This window comes from Pseudoliparis swirei, unplaced genomic scaffold (genome assembly GCF_029220125.1).
Source record: "Pseudoliparis swirei isolate HS2019 ecotype Mariana Trench unplaced genomic scaffold, NWPU_hadal_v1 hadal_25, whole genome shotgun sequence".
Taxonomy (NCBI): Eukaryota; Metazoa; Chordata; class Actinopteri; order Perciformes; family Liparidae; genus Pseudoliparis; species Pseudoliparis swirei.
This window is the reverse complement of record NW_026613261.1, coordinates 796,862-814,581: the sequence shown is the minus strand read 5'-3', so window position 1 is coordinate 814,581 and position 17,720 is coordinate 796,862. Positions and strand designations below refer to the sequence as shown.

The window sequence follows — 17,720 nt, the reverse complement described above, 5'->3', positions numbered from 1 at the left end:
GGTGTGTGTGGGTGTGTATTTGCTGCAAGCAAACCCTTCTTCCTGGTCCTTTATTTAAAGTAGCAATATCAAATTATTGCATTGCAAGTTAAAACCCTGCATTTTAAAAGTAGCCGATGAGTATTAGCAGCTAAATAGTGTTAAACAGAAACGAACCAAAAGTTACAACGTGTCCCTTTGAAGTTCAAATCCACATCAAACAATAACCTAAATAAAACAATCTTATGCAAAAAGCTCTCTTTTTGACATGCGTGTCAAAAGGCCCCTCAAAAGGCCTCATATATGATTCCTCAGAAGGCCTCATATATGCTTCCTCAGAAGGCCTCATATATGCTTCCTTAGAAGGCCTCATATATGCTTCCTTAGAAGGCCTCATATATGCTTCCTTAGAAGGCCTCATATATGATTCCTCAGAAGGCCTCATATATGCTTCCTTAGAAGGCCTCATATATGCTTCCTCAGAAGGCCTCATATATGCATCCTCAGAATGCCTCATATGTGTATCCTCAGAAGGTCTCTGTAACAAGACCGTGTCCGTTACCCGAGGGTTTCCCCCTCCAGCACCAAGGATCAGCCCGGAACCACGAGGTTTTGCTCAACGGCATCTTTTATTCGTACACACACAACACCGAGCAGACCGCAAAACATGCGCCTCTGCTCACTTCTCCCGTCCCTCCAGCTCTGCTGCCCTTTTATACAAGCAGCATCGGCTGCTGACTGATTGTCAACCAGCCAGCAGCCGAGGCCAGATTGGGGACAGCTGCCACAGTCTCCTATCCTCAGAAGGCCTCATACATGCATCCTCAGAAGGCCTTACCTGCTCCTGTTTTAAGACCGGTCCAAGTCCAGTCCGCCGGCTCCGTCTGGTTCCAGGCGGTTTGGACCGGACCGCCGCCACTTTCACAAGAATGCGCTGCCGTCTGCGTTCTTCAAAAGTTTCTCTCGGATCCACACCTACTTGTCTTTATAGACCACCGTAGATACAAATACCACCTCTAACCTTATAGACCACCATAGATACAGTTTTTTTCTGGCTACAAAGCAAAAGTAGCCTGAGCATTGTGAGAATTGAACTGTTAACATATCGACATACAGATGAGCACATCTGTCTAGATCTTGATCTGCGGCTCATTGTTCGGAGGGCCTTCTCCTTCCAGCTGGCGATCGCCTCCTCGGTTCGGGGTCCCGTGGTGGTCTTACATCCCTCGCTTCCTTTTTCGGGCTGCGTCTCCACAATCCTCGGTGGTCTTGTCACCTGGACGTAATGTAGACGTGACTCGGCGCCCGCCGGCGTCGAATCTTGTTGGCAGTATGGCCGTAGCTTCTGATCACTATCAGGGAGTTCAGGGAACTTTTCCTGCAGACTCCAACCGGCGCTCCGAGCCGTTGCGTTCAGGAAGGAGGAGGCGTTAAGAGTCTCGAGTGTCTCGAGAGTGTTGAGAGTGTTGAGAGACTTACGAGTCTTGTGAGTCTTGAGTGTCTTGCGAGTCTCGAGTGTCTTGAGAGTGTTGAGAGTCTTGCGAGTCTAGGTGTTGAGAGTGGCTTGAGAGTGTTGAGAGTGTTGAGAGTCTTGAGAGTCTCGAGAGTCTTGAGTCTTGAGAGTGTTGAGAGTCCTGAGAGTCTTGAGAGTCTCGAGAGTCTCGAGAGTCTTGCGAGTCTAGGTGTCGAGAGTGGCTTGAGAGTGTTGAGAGTCTTGAGTCTCGAGAGTCTTGTGAGTTTTGAGAGTGTTGAGATTCTTGAGAGTCTTGAGAGTCTCGAGAGTCTTGTGAGTCTTGAGAGTGTTGAGAGTCTTGAGATCCTTGAGAGTCTCGAGAGTCTTGCGAGTCTCGTGTGTCTTGAGAGTCTTGAGAGTCTTGAGAGTCTCGAGAGTCTTGCGAATCTTGAGTGTCTTGAGAGTCTTGAGAGTGTTGAGAGTCTTGAGAGTCTTGAGAGTCTTGTGTGTCTTGTGTGTCTTGAGAGTGTTGAGAGTATTGAGAGTCTTGAGAGTCTTGAGAGTCTTAAGAGTCTTGTGTGTCTTGAGAGTCTTGAGAGTGTTGAGAGTGTTGAGAGTCTTGAGAGTGTTGAGAGTCTTGAGAGTCTTGCGAGTCTTGTGTGTCTTGAGAGTCTTGAGAGTCTTGAGATCCTTGAGAGTCTCGAGAGTCTCGCGAGTCTTGCGAGTCTCGTGTGTCTTGAGAGTCTTGAGAGTGTTGAGAGTCTTGAGATCCTTGAGAGTCTCGAGAGTCTTGCGAGTCTCGTGTGTCTTGAGAGTCTTGAGAGTCTCGAGAGTCTTGCGAGTCTCGAGAGTCTTGAGAGTCTTGAGAGCATTAAGAGTCTTGAGAGTCTTGTGTGTCTTGAGAGTCTTGAGAGTCTTGAGAGTGTTGAGAGTCTTGAGAGTCTTGCGAGTCTTCAGAGTCTTGAGAGTGTTGAGAGTGTTGAGAGTCTTGAGAGTCTTGCGAGTCTTGTGTGTCTTGAGAGTCTTGAGAGTCTTGAGATCCTTGAGAGTCTCGAGAGTCTTGCGAGTCTTGCGAGTCTCGTGTGTCTTGAGAGTCTTGAGAGTGTTGAGAGTCTTGAGATCCTTGAGAGTCTCGAGAGTCTCGAGAGTCTCGAGTGTCTTGAGTGTCTTGAGTGTCTTGAGTGGCTTGAGAGTGTTGAGAGTCTTGAGAGTCTTGAGAGTCTCGAGAGTCTCGAGAGTCTCGAGAGTCTTGAGAGTGTTGAGAGTCCTGAGAGTCTTGAGAGTCTCGAGAGTCTCGAGAGTCTTGAGAGTCTTGAGAGTGCTGAGAGTCCTGAGAGTCTTGAGAGTCTCGAGAGTCTCGAGAGTCTTGTGAGTCTTGAGATCCTTGAGAGTCTCGAGAGTCTTGCGAGTCTCGTGTGTCTTGAGAGTCTTGCGAGTCTTGAGAGTCTTGTGTGTCTTGAGAGTCTTGAGAGTGTTGAGAGTCTTGTGTGTCTTGAGAGTCTTGAGAGTCTTGAGAGTGTTGAGAGTCTTGAGAGTCTTGCGAGTCTTGAGAGTCTTGAGAGTCTTAAGAGTCTTGCGTGTCTTGAGAGTCTTGAGAGTCTTGAGAGTGTTGAGAGTGTTGAGAGTCTTGAGAGTGTTGAGAGTCTTGAGTCTTGCAAGTCCTGTGTGTCTTGAGTCTTGAGAGTCTTGAGATCCTTGAGAGTCTCGAGAGTCTTGCGAGTCTCGTGTGTCTTGAGAGTCTTGAGAGTGTTGAGAGTCTTGAGAGTCTTGTGTGTCTTGAGAGTCTTGAGAGTCTTGAGAGTGTTGAGAGTCTTGAGAGTCTTGAGAGTGTTGAGAGTCTTGAGAGTGTTGAGAGTCTTGCGAGTCTTGTGTGTCTTGAGAGTCTTGAGAGTCTTGAGATCCTTGAGAGTCTCGTGTGTCTTGAGAGTCTTGAGAGTGTTGAGAGTCTTGAGATCCTTGAGAGTCTCGAGAGTCTTGCGAGTCTCCAGAGTCTTGAGAGTCAGAGTGTTGAAAGTGTTGAGAGCCTTGAGAGTCGAGAGTAGATCCTGTCACCAGTTGTTGTTCTGATCTGCAATGCTGAAACGTGAACTCGGTCTCGTGACAACAAGTCTCTCAATTTGAAAAAGGCCGTCGTGTGACGATCTTCAGACGTCACATCAGACTTCGGGACCAATTCTTGCCGAGGAAACCGGGAGAAAACATTCCACTTTGACTCTATATATTGACGTCGGTCTGTTTACAAAAGTCTTTATTGTTTTTCTCTCTTACGTACAAAACTCGCTGATTGACGAGTTATGAGAACTCCATGATTTTACCGTTTGCTATCGTGGTTTTTTAATGTAATCGGTGCTGCTCAGAAAAACATTAGCCCGTGGTAAGAGTTGAAGAAATGAATGGATTCAGCCTTGAGTACCATCTGTACCATTTTAAATAGTAGTTCTTACATCTCCCAATACATCTCCTTAAGCTTCAGATGTGTGACCATCCCTTTCATGGCTGTTCTTTGAGGCATTAGAACATTGAATTATATTTTTGAGTCTGTTCTCGGCATACTCCGCATGAATCACTTTGCACAAGTTTTTTGGGGAGGAGAAAGTCAAAAGGTGACATTCCCCTCTCATCTAACAGTCTGCGTCTTTGTGCAGCTTCAGGTCGGGCCTCTTCCCTCAGTATAAATACATGTTTTCGGGAGGCTCCGCCCCTTGATCCTCTTGTTTTAGGTTCCTCGGCCGGTTGACCAGCTCTTATACTGCCGTGACCTTTCTTACAGTGGCCCAAAGACGCAGCAGACACACAAGACTTTGCTCAGATGTGATGCTTATTGCATATAAAGTACAGTCTGCATGTCGTATAATAATCTAAATTGCCCCTCCCCTCACCCCCCTAAATCTAGTTTGAACATAAAATCCAGCTGTTCATCCCAGAGTCCTAGATGACGTGTATTCATGTTCCATAAGTCCAATGTACATCAGCTCTGATGTCCCTGAAGTCAGAACATCAGCTGCTCCGGGAGACACATTTAATGACACTTTAATAGAAAAGCGTTGCTTTCTACGGCCTGATGTTTATTATGTGATTAACAGGGACATGACTACAGGTCCAACTCTGACTAATGTGTGTGGATGGCTGTATTTATTTTGTTATCATCTAGTGTTCGACTATAACCACCCCCTTGTTTCACCTCCGCCTGCACGGTGCTGTAGACGTCAGCCCCCGAGGTAAAGCCGGCTGGCCGCGCTCGCTTTTTAATTTCCTCTGCATAAAATAAAGATTAATGGCCAGAGAGTAGAGTCCATTTTGATTTATTGGCACAGTCGTAGCCCACATAATTGGTTTCACTGGATTAACCCAACGCCTTGAGGCACAAATTATTTTTGAGAAGTGTAAAGTCTCAACCTCCGGCCAACTCTCTGGTCAGAAGGTTGCGTAATGCACAAGTTTTCTTTGAATGGTCACATATTTTGAGGGTTCGGTCTCTTTGTCAAACATGTTCTCCTAACCTGAAATACACTGCACATGCAGATGCATCTCTACCGACAGAGTTGTTGGCATGCATGTTATTTTCTTATTTTACGGCATTATTCTCCCTTTCAAACACATTATAACATGTCATGTGATTCATGGAGAACGGGGGAAACACATGTTGCTGATTCCTGAATGTCTCTCTGCAGTTAGAAGACGTGACCAGACTGACTGTTGCTGCACTCATGCATGCTCACAGAGGCATCATCCGCCCCTCCAGGTCCAATTCCCAGAGGATGTTTTGTGCTTATGATATTACGGTGTAAACACGCCCATAAAGCTTTGCAGCTGAGTGCAATTTGCCCCCTTTGCTGATGAAAAACAGGTTTTCTTTTTCAGACTCAGAGCTCAAAATTCTGACTTTTCAGGCTCTGTTCTGTTGTTTTGGTTGTTTGCTGTTTGCCCAGAGTTATTGATTAGTACAGCTATGAAAGCAAAGCGGATGTACAGCAGGAGGAACAGTAACTTTCCACTTTTGATGAAAATCCAGATTAACAAACCTGAGACTGCAGATTACACCATTAAAGATGATTTAGGCGGGATTAGGAAACTCTGTTTAGTCGCATCTTTCACTTCAATAAGGATCTTCTTTTTTTTCTCCCCTCATGTTTTTTTGCCTTTAACCAAAAAAAGCACCAAAAGAAGAGTTTGATTCCTTAGCCGAAGTGCTTATTGCTGAGACGAGTACACATTATGCGTGTCCTAAAAAAGCCACAGCTGTGTTTAGCTGACCTCAGCAGGCGAGTCGCCACATGAGATGACCCGGCTCCGGTCTGAAGCTCCGCCGGCTCAGCTTGAGGCTTCGTGGGACACTCTTCTAAGTTTTACTGAAGACGCTAAAATAAACCTCGTCGGAAACGAGATTATTCATCAGACGTGGGGCTCAGAAGTCGTGTGTTTGGTTGGCCCTCAAAATATAATATTGGTTGTAACTCTTGAATAGAAAGGACTTGCCGTGTTGACGCATCGCACCTCTCTAATTAAGAATTAAGAGTCACCCACAGGGGGTGGGGGGGGGGGGGGGCTTCATCAGTTTACTGGAAGGGTCATAAAACTGTAAACCAGACGATACCAGGAAACCTTTTGGGCACGGACCCACGCTGGTGACTCCCTCAGTTCCTCACTCATCAGCCGTGTCGGGTTCTGGCTCGTGAAGCCGAGCTGCTCCTGAACGACATCGCTCCGTATCTGAAAGTCGTTTTTTCAAGAATGACGAGGTCCTCCGGCACAGTGCAGCTCCTGTATGTGTGACAGCTCTTCAGCTCTGAGACACTATTTTCCAGCTTCCTGGTTCCTGAATGCATCTGGAGCAGGTTCCACATGTCCCACAACGGCTGTCTGTCTGCTGCATGGAGGGGGGGGGGCGTCTCCATTTGTTGGTCATGACTGTCACACATTTTGAGGCTTTCGGGGGTTTCTACATTTACTCAACTACTACTTTTAAAATGTGTAATTGACACATGTAGCACTGCTGGGTGTCGGTAATGCACTTATCTGCAGAATGCTATTTGTTAAGAATTCAAAATACTAACTTTTCCTCTCACAGATAGACGGTTTTGCAACATCGATATGTGAAATAAAGGTTATGAATCTCCTTTCTGTTGTTCTAGAGGCGAGAGAAGAAGTACTATTGACCTGTTACTTAATTCAATTCAGTTCTTTTGTATAGCCCATTTTCACAAATTATAAATTCTCCTCAGAGAGCTTTACAACCTGTACATATAGACATCCCTGACCTTTGACCTCACATCGGATCAGGAACAACTCCCAAACAAGGAAACTTAGTAACCATAGCAACACCAGCTTCTTAAATGTGAATATGTTCTGGTGTCTTTGCCCCACTGTGACGGTGAACTTGATATCTTCTTGAGTTTCAAGAGACGTTCAAGAACCTCATTTTTAATCGCTCAATCGTAAAAAAATCAAAAAAGTAATCGTCAACTAACTTTTTAGAAGTTCATCGTATGTTTTTCTTCACACGGCGTCATTGAAATAACCGTTTTTATTCCATCCCAAGCAAAGAATTGTGGGTAACTTTCCCTCCAGTGGAGGGGCGACTCCCTCACCCGCTGGTTCCTGGATGAGCTTCACATCTGATTGTTTGTCTTCTGGAGATGACTCATCTGGGTTTGGTTGTTTCTCGTCTCCCACAGCGCCGCACGAGAGATGACGACCGACGAATGACGGGAGATAAACGCCCGCCAGCCGCTGGAGATTAACCTCATTCGATTACGCTCGAGAGCCGGGAGGGACGCCATCCATTGGGTCCATTGGGTCCATTGGGTCTATTGGGTCCATTGGGTCCATTTGGTCTATTGGGTCTATTGGGTCCATTGGGTCTATTGGGTCTATTGGGTCCATTGGGTCTATTGGGTCTATTGGGTCCATTGGGTCTATTGGGTCTATTGGGTCAATTGGGTCTATTGGGTCCAGTGGGTTCACCTCCGGCTGGCTCCTGAAGGCGCTCCGGGAGGATCCGCGGATTCGATGACTCAAAGGATCTCTTGGTGGAGGTCGGAGGGAAGTGGAGGGGGGCCCAACATGTGGCCCCCTGACCTCGGCCCCGCGGACGTCCAGCTGACCCTGCCGGGTTTCGGCAGCGTGTTCCAGGACGCCGAGGACCCTTCTGGTGGCTTCTATCGGCGCTCGGCGCGCTCTTCGGGAGGCGTTGGTGTGCGCCGCCTCCCGGGGACCTCCCTCCTCACCTCGTCGCCCCTGGAGAAGACCGCGGAGGACTTCGCCTTCGCGGCGGATGCGGATCCTAAAAGCGGCGCCCAGGGGTTCGGTTGTTACCCCCGGCCCTCGTTACCGTTATCCTACGCGCTCGCCGGATCGGCTCCACCTTTCGGCTCCCCGCCGTCGCCTCTTTCCTCTTTCGCCCCCTCCTCCTCGTCCTCGTCGTCTTTGTTTTTCCCGTGCTCGCCGCCGCCCGCCGCCGCCGCCGGAACTCCTCTCCTTCAGAGAAAGACGCGGGAGGAGCGTCAGTCGATAAAACGGGAGCCCGAGGACGATTTCTCGGCGTGCCAGAAGGAACCGGTCCAGGTCCATGACCGGCAGGCGGAGCCGTTCAGGCCTATCCAAGGTCGGGACGGCGCTCTGCGGGATTCTCCCGCCGGCCTGGACCCCGACGTGCACCGGTCGTGCCGCTGGATGAATTGCAGCGCCGCCTGCGGCAGCCAGGAGGTGCTAGTGAGGCACATCGAGAAGGTGCACGTCGACCAGCGCAAAGGGGAGGAGTTCTGCTGCTGCTGGGCCGGCTGCGTGCGGCGCCGCAAACCCTTCAACGCCCGCTACAAGCTGCTGATCCACATGAGGGTGCACTCCGGAGAGAAGCCCCACCAGTGCCTGGTGAGTAGGACTGCTTCCTTTGTTCTACAGGAGACCCTGAATGCATCGTATGCAAGGTAGTACCCTGACCCTGAACGCAACGTAGACGCAGTACCTCATGCGGCCTGACAACGGATGACAATGGAGGCTTCCCTGAGGGTTATACTGCATGTGACCACTAGAGGTGCTGGAGAGACGACTCCCCCGTCAGACTGGTGAGAGGGACTGACACGCTTACTGGTTTGAGAGGGACTGACACGCTTACTGGTTTGAGAGGTAGTGACACGCTTACTGGTTTGAGAGGTAGTGACATGCTTACTGGTTTGAGAGGTAGTGACATGCTTACTGGTTTTAAAGGTAGTGACACGCTTACTGGTTTGAGAGGGAGTGACACGCTTACTGGTTTGAGAGGTAGTGACACGCTTACTGGTTTGAGAGGGAGTGACACGCTTACTGGTTTGAGAGGGAGTGACACGCTTACTGGTTTGAGAGGTAGTGACATGCTTACTGGTTTGAGAGGTAGTGACATGCTTACTGGTTTTAAAGGTAGTGACATGCTTACTGGTTTCAAAGGTAGTGACATGCTTACTGGTTTCAAAGGTAGTGACATGCTTACTGGTTTCAAAGGTAGTGACATGCTTACTGGTTTGAGAGGTAGTGACATGCTTACTGGTTTGAGAGGTAGTGACATGCTTACTGGTTTGAGAGGTAGTGACATGCTTACTGGTTTGAGAGGGAGTGACATGCTTACTGGTTTGAGAGGTAGTGACACGCTTACTGGTTTGAGAGGTAGTGACATGCTTACTGGTTTGAGAGGTAGTGACATGCTTACTGGTTTTAAAGGTAGTGACATGCTTACTGGTTTCAAAGGTAGTGACATGCTTACTGGTTTCAAAGGTAGTGACATGCTTACTGGTTTCAAAGGTAGTGACATGCTTACTGGTTTGAGAGGTAGTGACATGCTTACTGGTTTGAGAGGTAGTGACATGCTTACTGGTTTGAGAGGTAGTGACATGCTTACTGGTTTGAGAGGTAGTAACATGCTTACTGGTTTGAGAGGTAGTGACACGCTTACTGGTTTGAGAGGTAGTGACATGCTTACTGGTTTGAGAGGTAGTGACATGCTTACTGGTTTTAAAGGTAGTGACATGCTTACTGGTTTCAAAGGTAGTGACATGCTTACTGGTTTCAAAGGTAGTGACATGCTTACTGGTTTGAGAGGTAGTGACATGCTTACTGGTTTGAGAGGTAGTGACATGCTTACTGGTTTGAGAGGTAGTGACATGCTTACTGGTTTGAGAGGTAGTAACATGCTTACTGGTTTGAGAGGTAGTGACACGCTTACTGGTTTGAGAGGTAGTGACATGCTTACTGGTTTTAAAGGTAGTGACATGCTTACTGGTTTCAAAGGTAGTGACATGCTTACTGGTTTCAAAGGTAGTGACATGCTTACTGGTTTGAGAGGTAGTGACACGCTTACTGGTTTGAGAGGTAGTGATATGCTTACTGGTTTCAAAGGTAGTGACATGCTTACTGGTTTGAGAGGTAGTGACATGCTTACTGGTTTCAAAGGTAGTGATATGCTTACTGGTTTCAATGGTAGTGACATGCTTACTGGTTTGAGAGGTAGTGACACGCTTACTGGTTTGAGAGGTAGTGACATGCTTACTGGTTTGAGAGGTAGTGACATGCTTACTGGTTTCAAAGGTAGTGACATGCTTACTGGTTTTAAAGGTAGTGACATGCTTACTGGTTTTAAAGGTAGTGACATGCTTACTGGTTTTAAAGGTAGTGACATGCTTACTGGTTTGAGAGGTAGTGACATGCTTACTGGTTTTAAAGGTAGTGACACGCTTACTGGTTTGAGAGGTAGTGACATGCTTACTGGTTTTAAAGGTAGTGACATGCTTACTGGTTTCAAAGGTAGTGATATGCTTACTGGTTTCAAAGGTAGTGACATGCTTACTGGTTTCAAAGGTGGTGACATGCTTACTGGTTTGAGAGGTAGTGACACGCTTACTGGTTTGAGAGGTAGTGACATGCTTACTGGTTTGAGAGGTAGTGACATGCTTACTGGTTTTAAAGGTAGTGACATGCTTACTGGTTTTAAAGGTAGTGACATGCTTACTGGTTTGAGAGGTAGTGACATGCTTACTGGTTTTAAAGGTAGTGACATGCTTACTGGTTTCAAAGGTAGTGACATGCTTACTGGTTTCAAAGGTAGTGACATGCTTACTGGTTTCAAAGGTAGTGACATGCTTACTGGTTTGAGAGGTAGTGACATGCTTACTGGTTTCAAAGGTAGTGATATGCTTACTGGTTTCAAAGGTAGTGATATGCTTACTGGTTTCAAAGGTAGTGACATGCTTACTGGTTTCAAAGGTAGTGACATGCTTACTGGTTTCAAAGGTAGTGACATGCTTACTGGTTTGAGAGATAGTGACATGCTTACTGGTTTCAAAGGTAGTGACATGCTTACTGGTTTCAAAGGTAGTGACATGCTTACTGGTTTCAAAGGTAGTGACATGCTTACTGGTTTCAAAGGTAGTGACATGCTTACTGGTTTCAAAGGTGGTGATATGCTTACTGGTTTCAAAGGTAGTGACATGCTTACTGGTTTCAAAGGTAGTGACATGCTTGCTGGTTTGAGAGGGACTGACATGCTTACTGGTTTGAGAGGTAGTGGCATGCTTACTGGGCGTCTCAGACTGGTTTGGGGAGTCTGTCCCACAGAGCGGTGATGTCATGGTTTCCTCCTGACAGGTTTCCCTGACTCATGGAGGAACATAAATAAAAGGCGTGTCCGTGTTGAATGAATGGTGGTTGTGTCTGTCGCTGATTAGCATGTGGCTATTCTGAAAAATGCTCATAGTTCATAGTAATTATGTCAATATAAATATAAATATATATATAATTTAAAATCATTCCTCCCTGATGGATAAATCTCATTCAAGCCTTTTTTTAGGAAGTTTCTCGTCCTTCTGAAAACGTGCACACGGAGGTTTGAGTCCTCCGGTCGCGGCTGGTTTAGTGCCGATCAGAGTTTTGTTAAGTTTGTCGTGGAATTGCATCGATAAGTCGAAATAACAAATAAGTTTGATTGACAGGACATTGAAGTTTCATTCATTTTTAAAGCAAACGTGTCAAATATTCTCGCATGTTAGAAGTTTGCATCTTTTATCGTTTTTAAACCATAAATCGTGTCAATAATTGTGTTTGATTGCATAGAAACCTTCTGGATCCTAGGTATAGCGTGTGATATGATCTCACTCTGACGTGATCACATGACCTGTGAATATGACTGAGAGTCGCCTCCATGAACACATTCAGAAAAACATGATGAACGTCATTTTTATAACGGCCCAAACATGTAAATGAAGTCAAACGGAAAACATGAATCTCTGGTATGAATGTAGTCAGTGTGTGTGTGTGTGTATGTGTGTGTGTGTGTGTGTGTGTGTGTGTGTAAGTGTGTAAGTGTGTATGTGTGTGTATGTGTGTGTGTGCGCGCGTGCGTGCGTGTGTATGTGTAAGTGTGTGTATGCTATGTGTATGTGTTTGTATGCGTGTGTGTGTGTGCTCGAGCGTGTTTGTGTGAGTGTATATGTGTGTGTGCGTGGATGTCTGTGTGTGTATGTGTGTGTATATTTATACATATATTTATACATTTAGATATTTCTTTATATATAAATGTATATATATATTTATATTTATATATATATGTGTGTTTATATATATTTATTTATTCAGGCATATTTATATATATATATATACTGTATATATTTATATGTATATATTTATTTTTATATGTATATATTTATATTTATAATTATTTATATATTTTTTATTTTTTATTTATCAATTATGCATCAAACTTATGAATAATGCTCTAAATGTTGCAACAACACCTCAATGGAGGCCCAGAATTCTTGTCCAATGATGTTTTATTCTTGTATTCTTCATTCTTCACCTTTGACCTCACGTTACAGCTCCCCCCTAACGTGTATTATCTGTCCATGCTAATAGAAGTCTCTCTCTCTCTCTCTCCCTCTCAGTTCCAGGGCTGCTCCAAGGCGTTCTCCCGGCTGGAGAACCTGAAGATCCACCTGCGCAGCCACACGGGCGAGAAGCCGTACGCCTGCCAGCACCGGGCCGGCTGCCTCAAGGCCTTCAGCAACTCCAGCGACCGGGCCAAGCACCAGCGCACGCACCTGGACACGGTCAGCGCCGCCGCCCCCCCGAGCCTCGAGACAAACACAATATGAAGACGAGTGCAAGCCGCTAACTGAGGCGCGGAGAGCCTGGAGGTCTCACTCACCTGGGGGGCTTCACCTTTGGGGTCACGTGTCACGTGACTGAGGCAGATGTATCCTGTCATTTATTATAAATTAAACATCTTTCACAACTAGATAATCAAATATGTGTTCAACAAATAAAATATTTATATCTACAAATAAATAAATATATATATATATATATAAAGAATATCTATCAAATATATACAAATAAATATATATATTTAAAGTATATATAATATATGTTTATATATTTAAAGTATATATAATATATGTATATATAATATATGTTTATATATTTAAAGTATATATAATATATGTATAAAATATATACATATATAATATATGTATAAAATATATACATATATAACAAATAATATTTATATTCTTTTTTCATATATATATATATATAGATTAAAAACTGAAAATATAGACATATATATTTAACAAATTAATATATATAATATATACATATATAAAAGAAATTATATTCTGTTTCATATATATTTATATATAAATATATATATACTAATAAAAGAATAATATATATATATACAATATATACATAAAAGAAGAATATATATACAGGACTGTCTCAGAAAATTAGAATATTGTGATAAAGTTCTTTATTTTCTGTAATGCAATTTAAAAAACAAAAATGTCATGCATTCTGGATTCATTACAAATCAACTGAAATATTGCAAGCCTTTTATTCTTTTAATATTGCTGATTATGGTTTACAGCTTAAGAAAACTCTAAAATCCTATCTCATAAAATTTTAATATTTCCTCAGACCAAGTTAAAAAAAAGATTTATAACAGCTGAGTGTTTGTCAAGGCTCAGGAAACCCTTGCAGGTGTTTCGAGTTAATTAGACAATTCAAGTGATTTGTTTAATACCCTACTAGTATACTTTTTCATGATATTCTAATATTTAGAGATAGGATATTTGAGTTTTCTTAAGCTGTAAGCCATAATCAGCAATATTAAAAGAATAAAAGGCTTGCAATATTTCAGTTGATTTGTAATGAATCCAGAATGCATGACATTTTTGTTTTTTAAATTGCATTACAGAAAATAAAGAACTTCATCACAATATTCTAATTTTCTGAGACAGTCCTGTATATAATGGAGGGTTGTGTTTGTCCCATTATGTCCAGCAGTGAAAGAAGTGTCGTGACTTTTTAACCGCTCTGTGTTTGTTTCAGTCACAAGTAACAAAAATAATCACATGATCAGTTTAAGGAATGCAGTTTGTGAAGATGAACCCTCCCTCCTCTTCCTCCCTCCTCCTCCTCCCTCCCTCCTCCTCCCTCCTTCCTCCCTCCTCTTCCTCCCCCCTCTTCCTCCCTCCTCTTCCTCCCTTCACAGAAGCCGTACGCCTGTCAGATGCCAGGATGCACCAAGCGTTACACGGACCCCAGCTCTCTCCGGAAGCACGTCAAAGCTCACTCCTCCAGGGAGGTGCAGGTACCCCACCGGTTCCCCGGGTTCCCCCGCAGGCTGCGATGGGTGTAGAACCCTGTGTGTCAAACCCTTGTGTCTGTGTGTAGAACCCTGTGTGTCTGTGTGTAGAACCCTGTGTGTAGAACCCTGTGTGTAGAACCCTGTGTGTCTGTGTGTAGAACCCTGTGTGTCTGTGTGTAGAACCCTGTGTGTAGAACCCTTGTGTCTGTGTGTAGAACCCTGTGTGTAGAACCCTTGTGTAGAACCCTTGTGTCTGTGTAGAACCCTGTGTGTAGAACCCTTGTGTCTGTGTGTAGAACCCTGTGTGTAGAACCCTTGTGTCTGTGTGTAGAACCCTGTGTGTAGAACCCTTGTGTGTAGAACCCTGTGTCTGTGTGTAGAACCCTGTGTGTAGAACCCTGTGTGTAGAACCCTTGTGTCTGTGTGTAGAACCCTGTGTGTAGAACCCTGTGTGTAGAACCCTGTGTGTCTGTGTGTAGAACCCTGTGTGTAGAACCCTGTGTGTAGAACCCTGTGTGTCTGTGTGTAGAACCCTGTGTGTAGAACCCTTGTGTCTGTGTGTAGAACCCTGTGTGTCTGTGTGTAGAACCCTGTGTGTAGAACCCTTGTGTCTGTGTGTAGAACCCTGTGTGTAGAACCCTGTGTGTAGAACCCTTGTGTTTGTGTGTAGAACCCTGTGTGTGTGTGTGTAGAACCCTGTGTGTAGAACCCTTGTGTCTGTGTGTAGAACCCTGTGTGTAGAACCCTGTGTGTAGAACCCTTGTGTCTGTGTGTAGAACCCTGTGTGTCTGTGTGTAGAACCCTGTGTGTAGAACCCTGTGTGTAGAACCCTGTGTGTAGAACCCTTGTGTCTGTGTGTAGAACCCTGTGTGTAGAACCCTTGTGTCTGTGTGTAGAACCCTGTGTGTAGAACCCTGTGTGTAGAACCCTTGTGTCTGTGTGTAGAACCCTGTGTGTAGAACCCTTGTGTCTATGTGTAGAACCCTGTGTGTAGAACCCTGTGTGTAGAACCCTTGTGTCTGTGTGTAGAACCCTGTGTGTCTGTGTGTAGAACCCTGTGTGTAGAACCCTGTGTGTCTGTGTGTAGAACCCTGTGTGTAGAACCCTTGTGTCTGTGTGTAGAACCTTGTGTGTAGAACCCTGTGTGTAGAACCCTGTGTGTAGAACCCTTGTGTCTGTGTGTAGAACCCTGTGTGTAGAACCCTTGTGTCTGTGTGTAGAACCCTGTGTGTAGAACCCTGTGTGTAGAACCCTGTGTGTAGAACCCTTGTGTCTGTGTGTAGAACCCTGTGTGTAGAACCCTTGTGTCTGTGTGTAGAACCCTGTGTGTCTGTGTGTAGAACCCTGTGTGTAGAACCCTTGTGTCTGTGTGTAGAACCCTGTGTGTAGAACCCTGTGTAGAACCCTTGTGTCTGTGTGTAGAACCCTGTGTGTAGAACCCTGTGTGTAGAACCCTTGTGTCTGTGTGTAGAACCCTGTGTGTAGAACCCTTGTGTCTGTGTGTAGAACCCTGTGTGTAGAACCCTGTGTGTAGAACCCTTGTGTCTGTGTGTAGAACCCTGTGTGTCTGTGTGTAGAACCCTGTGTGTAGAACCCTGTGTGTAGAACCCTTGTGTCTGTGTGTAGAACCCTGTGTGTCTGTGTGTAGAACCCTGTGTGTAGAACCCTGTGTGTAGAACCCTGTGTGTAGAACCCTTGTGTCTGTGTGTAGAACCCTGTGTGTAGAACCCTTGTGTCTGTGTGTAGAACCCTGTGTGTAGAACCCTTGTGTCTGTGTGTAGAACCCTGTGTGTAGAACCCTGTGTGTAGAACCCTTGTGTCTGTGTGTAGAACCCTGTGTGTAGAACCCTTGTGTCTGTGTGTAGAACCCTGTGTGTAGAACCCTTGTGTTTGTGTGTGCACGTGGCCAGTGTGTGTGTGACGCTGTGTTGGTTCTGCAGGTTCTCTCGGTGCCGGAGTCGTCGGGCACGTTGAGCGACTGCCTGGCGAGGCAGCACCTCCACCAGGGAGGAGGAGGAGGAGGAGGAGGAGGAGGAGAGCCTCCACCCGGCCTCCAGGACTACAAGGGTAGGAGCGCCACGTGAAAAGGGGGGAGGGGGGGGGTGAACCGCCTCCCTTCATTCACCCTTCGCTGCTCTCTGTGTTCAGGCAGTTCCTCCGTCCTCCACCGGGCGGCGTGTCCCTCAGAGAGGTATTTGCTCTTTCCTTCTCGTCCACTTGGCTCATGGACTCGTTGAGTCAGTGTTTGTGCTCAGTCAGCACATTCCTGCAGCGTCACCATGGATACAGGCCCCGCCTCCAGACCCCCCTCCTACCCCCCCCCCCCCCTCGAGGTTAGAAACGCTCGTATAAACTGCACTGTTTGGACAAGACCAGGAAGTATTTAGATAACACAGCTGGTTCTGGCTCTGGTTCTGGCTCTGGCTCTGGTTCTGGCTCTGGCTCTGGTTCTGGCTCTGGTTCTGGCTCTGGCTCTGGTTCTGGTTCTGGCTCTGGTTCTGGTTCTGACCCTATAAGAACCTCCTGCTGGGTCTAAATTGATCTCCGTGACACGGCTGTTCAATACCTGAAAGATGAAATGAGCCTCAATTCAATTCAATTCAATTCAGTTTATTTGTATAGCCCAATTTCACGAATTACAAATTAGTCTCGGAGTGCTTTACAATCTGAACACATAGACATCCCTGACCTTTGACCTTTGACCTCACATCGGATCAGGAAAAACTCCCAAATCACCCTTCAGGGGGGAAAAAAGGAAGAACCCTTCAGGAGAGAACAGAGGAGGATCCCTCTCCAGAATGGACAGAACAATAGATGTCATGTGACCTCCATCACCCCCTCCACAGGTAGGACTCTCTCTCTCGCCCTTCTCTCTCTCATACTATTTGCACTTTAGCCTTCAAAATGTAAATAAATGTTCCTCCTCCTCCTCTTCCTTCCTCCCTCCTCCTCCTCAGGGTTCGACCTGTTGCAGGACCTCCTGGCTCCGACCAGTGGGGGTTACTCCACGTCTCCTCACTCAGACGACAGCTTCCTCTTCCAGGAGGGAGTCCTGGACCAGGTCTACTCCTTCTACCTGGACTCATGACGTGCACCTCCTCCTCCAGGTCTACTCCTTCTACCTGGACTCATGACGTGCACCTCCTCCTCCAGGTCTACTCCTTCTACCTGGACTCATGACGTGCACCTCCTCATCCAGGTCTACTCCTTCTACCTGGGCTCAACCTCCTCCTCCAGGTCTACTCCTTCTACCTGGACTCATGACGTGCACCTCCTCCTCCAGGTCTACTCCTTCTACCTGGACTCATGACATGCACCTCCTCCTCCAGGTCTACTCCTTCTACCTGGACTCATGACGTGGACCTCCTCCTCCAGGTCTACTCCTTCTACCTGGACTCATGACGTGCACCTCCTCCTCCAGGTCTACTCCTTCTACCTGGACTCATGACGTGCACCTCCTCCTCCAGGTCTACTCCTTCTACCTGGACTCATGACGTGCACCTCCTCCTCCAGGTCTACTCCTTCTACCTGGACTCATGACGTGCACCTCCTCCTCCAGGTCTACTCCTTCTACCTGGACTCATGACGTGCACCTCCTCCTCCAGGTCTACTCCTTCTACCTGGACTCATGACGTGGACCTCCTCCTCCAGGTCTACTCCTTCTACCTGGACTCATGA

General features: G+C 46.1%; 2 protein-coding genes across 4 annotated transcripts; one reads left to right on the top strand and one right to left on the bottom strand.

Moving 5' to 3' along the window:
- Positions 1-1,454: 1,454 nt before the first annotated feature.
- On the bottom strand, positions 1,455-4,277 carry LOC130190877 (protein starmaker-like). The gene is given in 7 exon segments (XM_056410465.1): positions 1,455-1,951; positions 2,083-2,095; positions 2,155-2,176; positions 2,227-3,092; positions 3,095-3,252; positions 3,294-3,423; positions 4,269-4,277. Coding segments are annotated over 7 exon segments (1,695 nt in total).
- A 3,081-nt stretch (positions 4,278-7,358) lies between these two features.
- On the top strand, positions 7,359-17,247 carry LOC130190979 (zinc finger protein GLIS1). 3 transcript variants are annotated; one of them, XM_056410647.1, is made up of 7 exons: positions 7,359-8,302; positions 12,337-12,501; positions 13,947-14,045; positions 15,983-16,109; positions 16,191-16,233; positions 16,761-16,888; positions 17,000-17,247. In XM_056410647.1, the coding sequence occupies exons 1-7, from the start codon at positions 7,442-7,444 to the stop codon at positions 17,128-17,130; spliced, it is 1,554 nt and encodes a 517-aa protein (XP_056266622.1). In that variant the 5' UTR covers positions 7,359-7,441; the 3' UTR covers positions 17,131-17,247. The 3 variants fall into 3 exon arrangements, with proteins under 3 accessions (XP_056266622.1, XP_056266625.1, XP_056266626.1); XM_056410650.1 differs by having other exon boundaries at positions 16,786-16,888; positions 17,000-17,083; XM_056410651.1 differs by lacking the exon at positions 16,191-16,233 and having other exon boundaries at positions 17,000-17,083.
- The last annotated feature ends 473 nt before the right edge of the window (positions 17,248-17,720 follow it).

What these genes read in the sequence shown, in the direction of transcription:
- LOC130190979 (XM_056410647.1), top strand. Translation starts at nt 7,442, where the DNA reads ATGACTCAAAGGATCTCTTGGTGGAGGTCGGAGGGAAGTGGAGGGGGG. An exon ending in AGCGCACGCACCTGGACACG is followed by an intron (nt 12,502 to 13,946) that starts GTCAGCGCCGCC and finishes CTCCCTTCACAG; the next exon opens with AAGCCGTACGCCTGTCAGAT. An exon ending in CTCCATCACCCCCTCCACAG is followed by an intron (nt 16,889 to 16,999) that starts GTAGGACTCTCT and finishes CCTCCTCCTCAG; the next exon opens with GGTTCGACCTGTTGCAGGAC.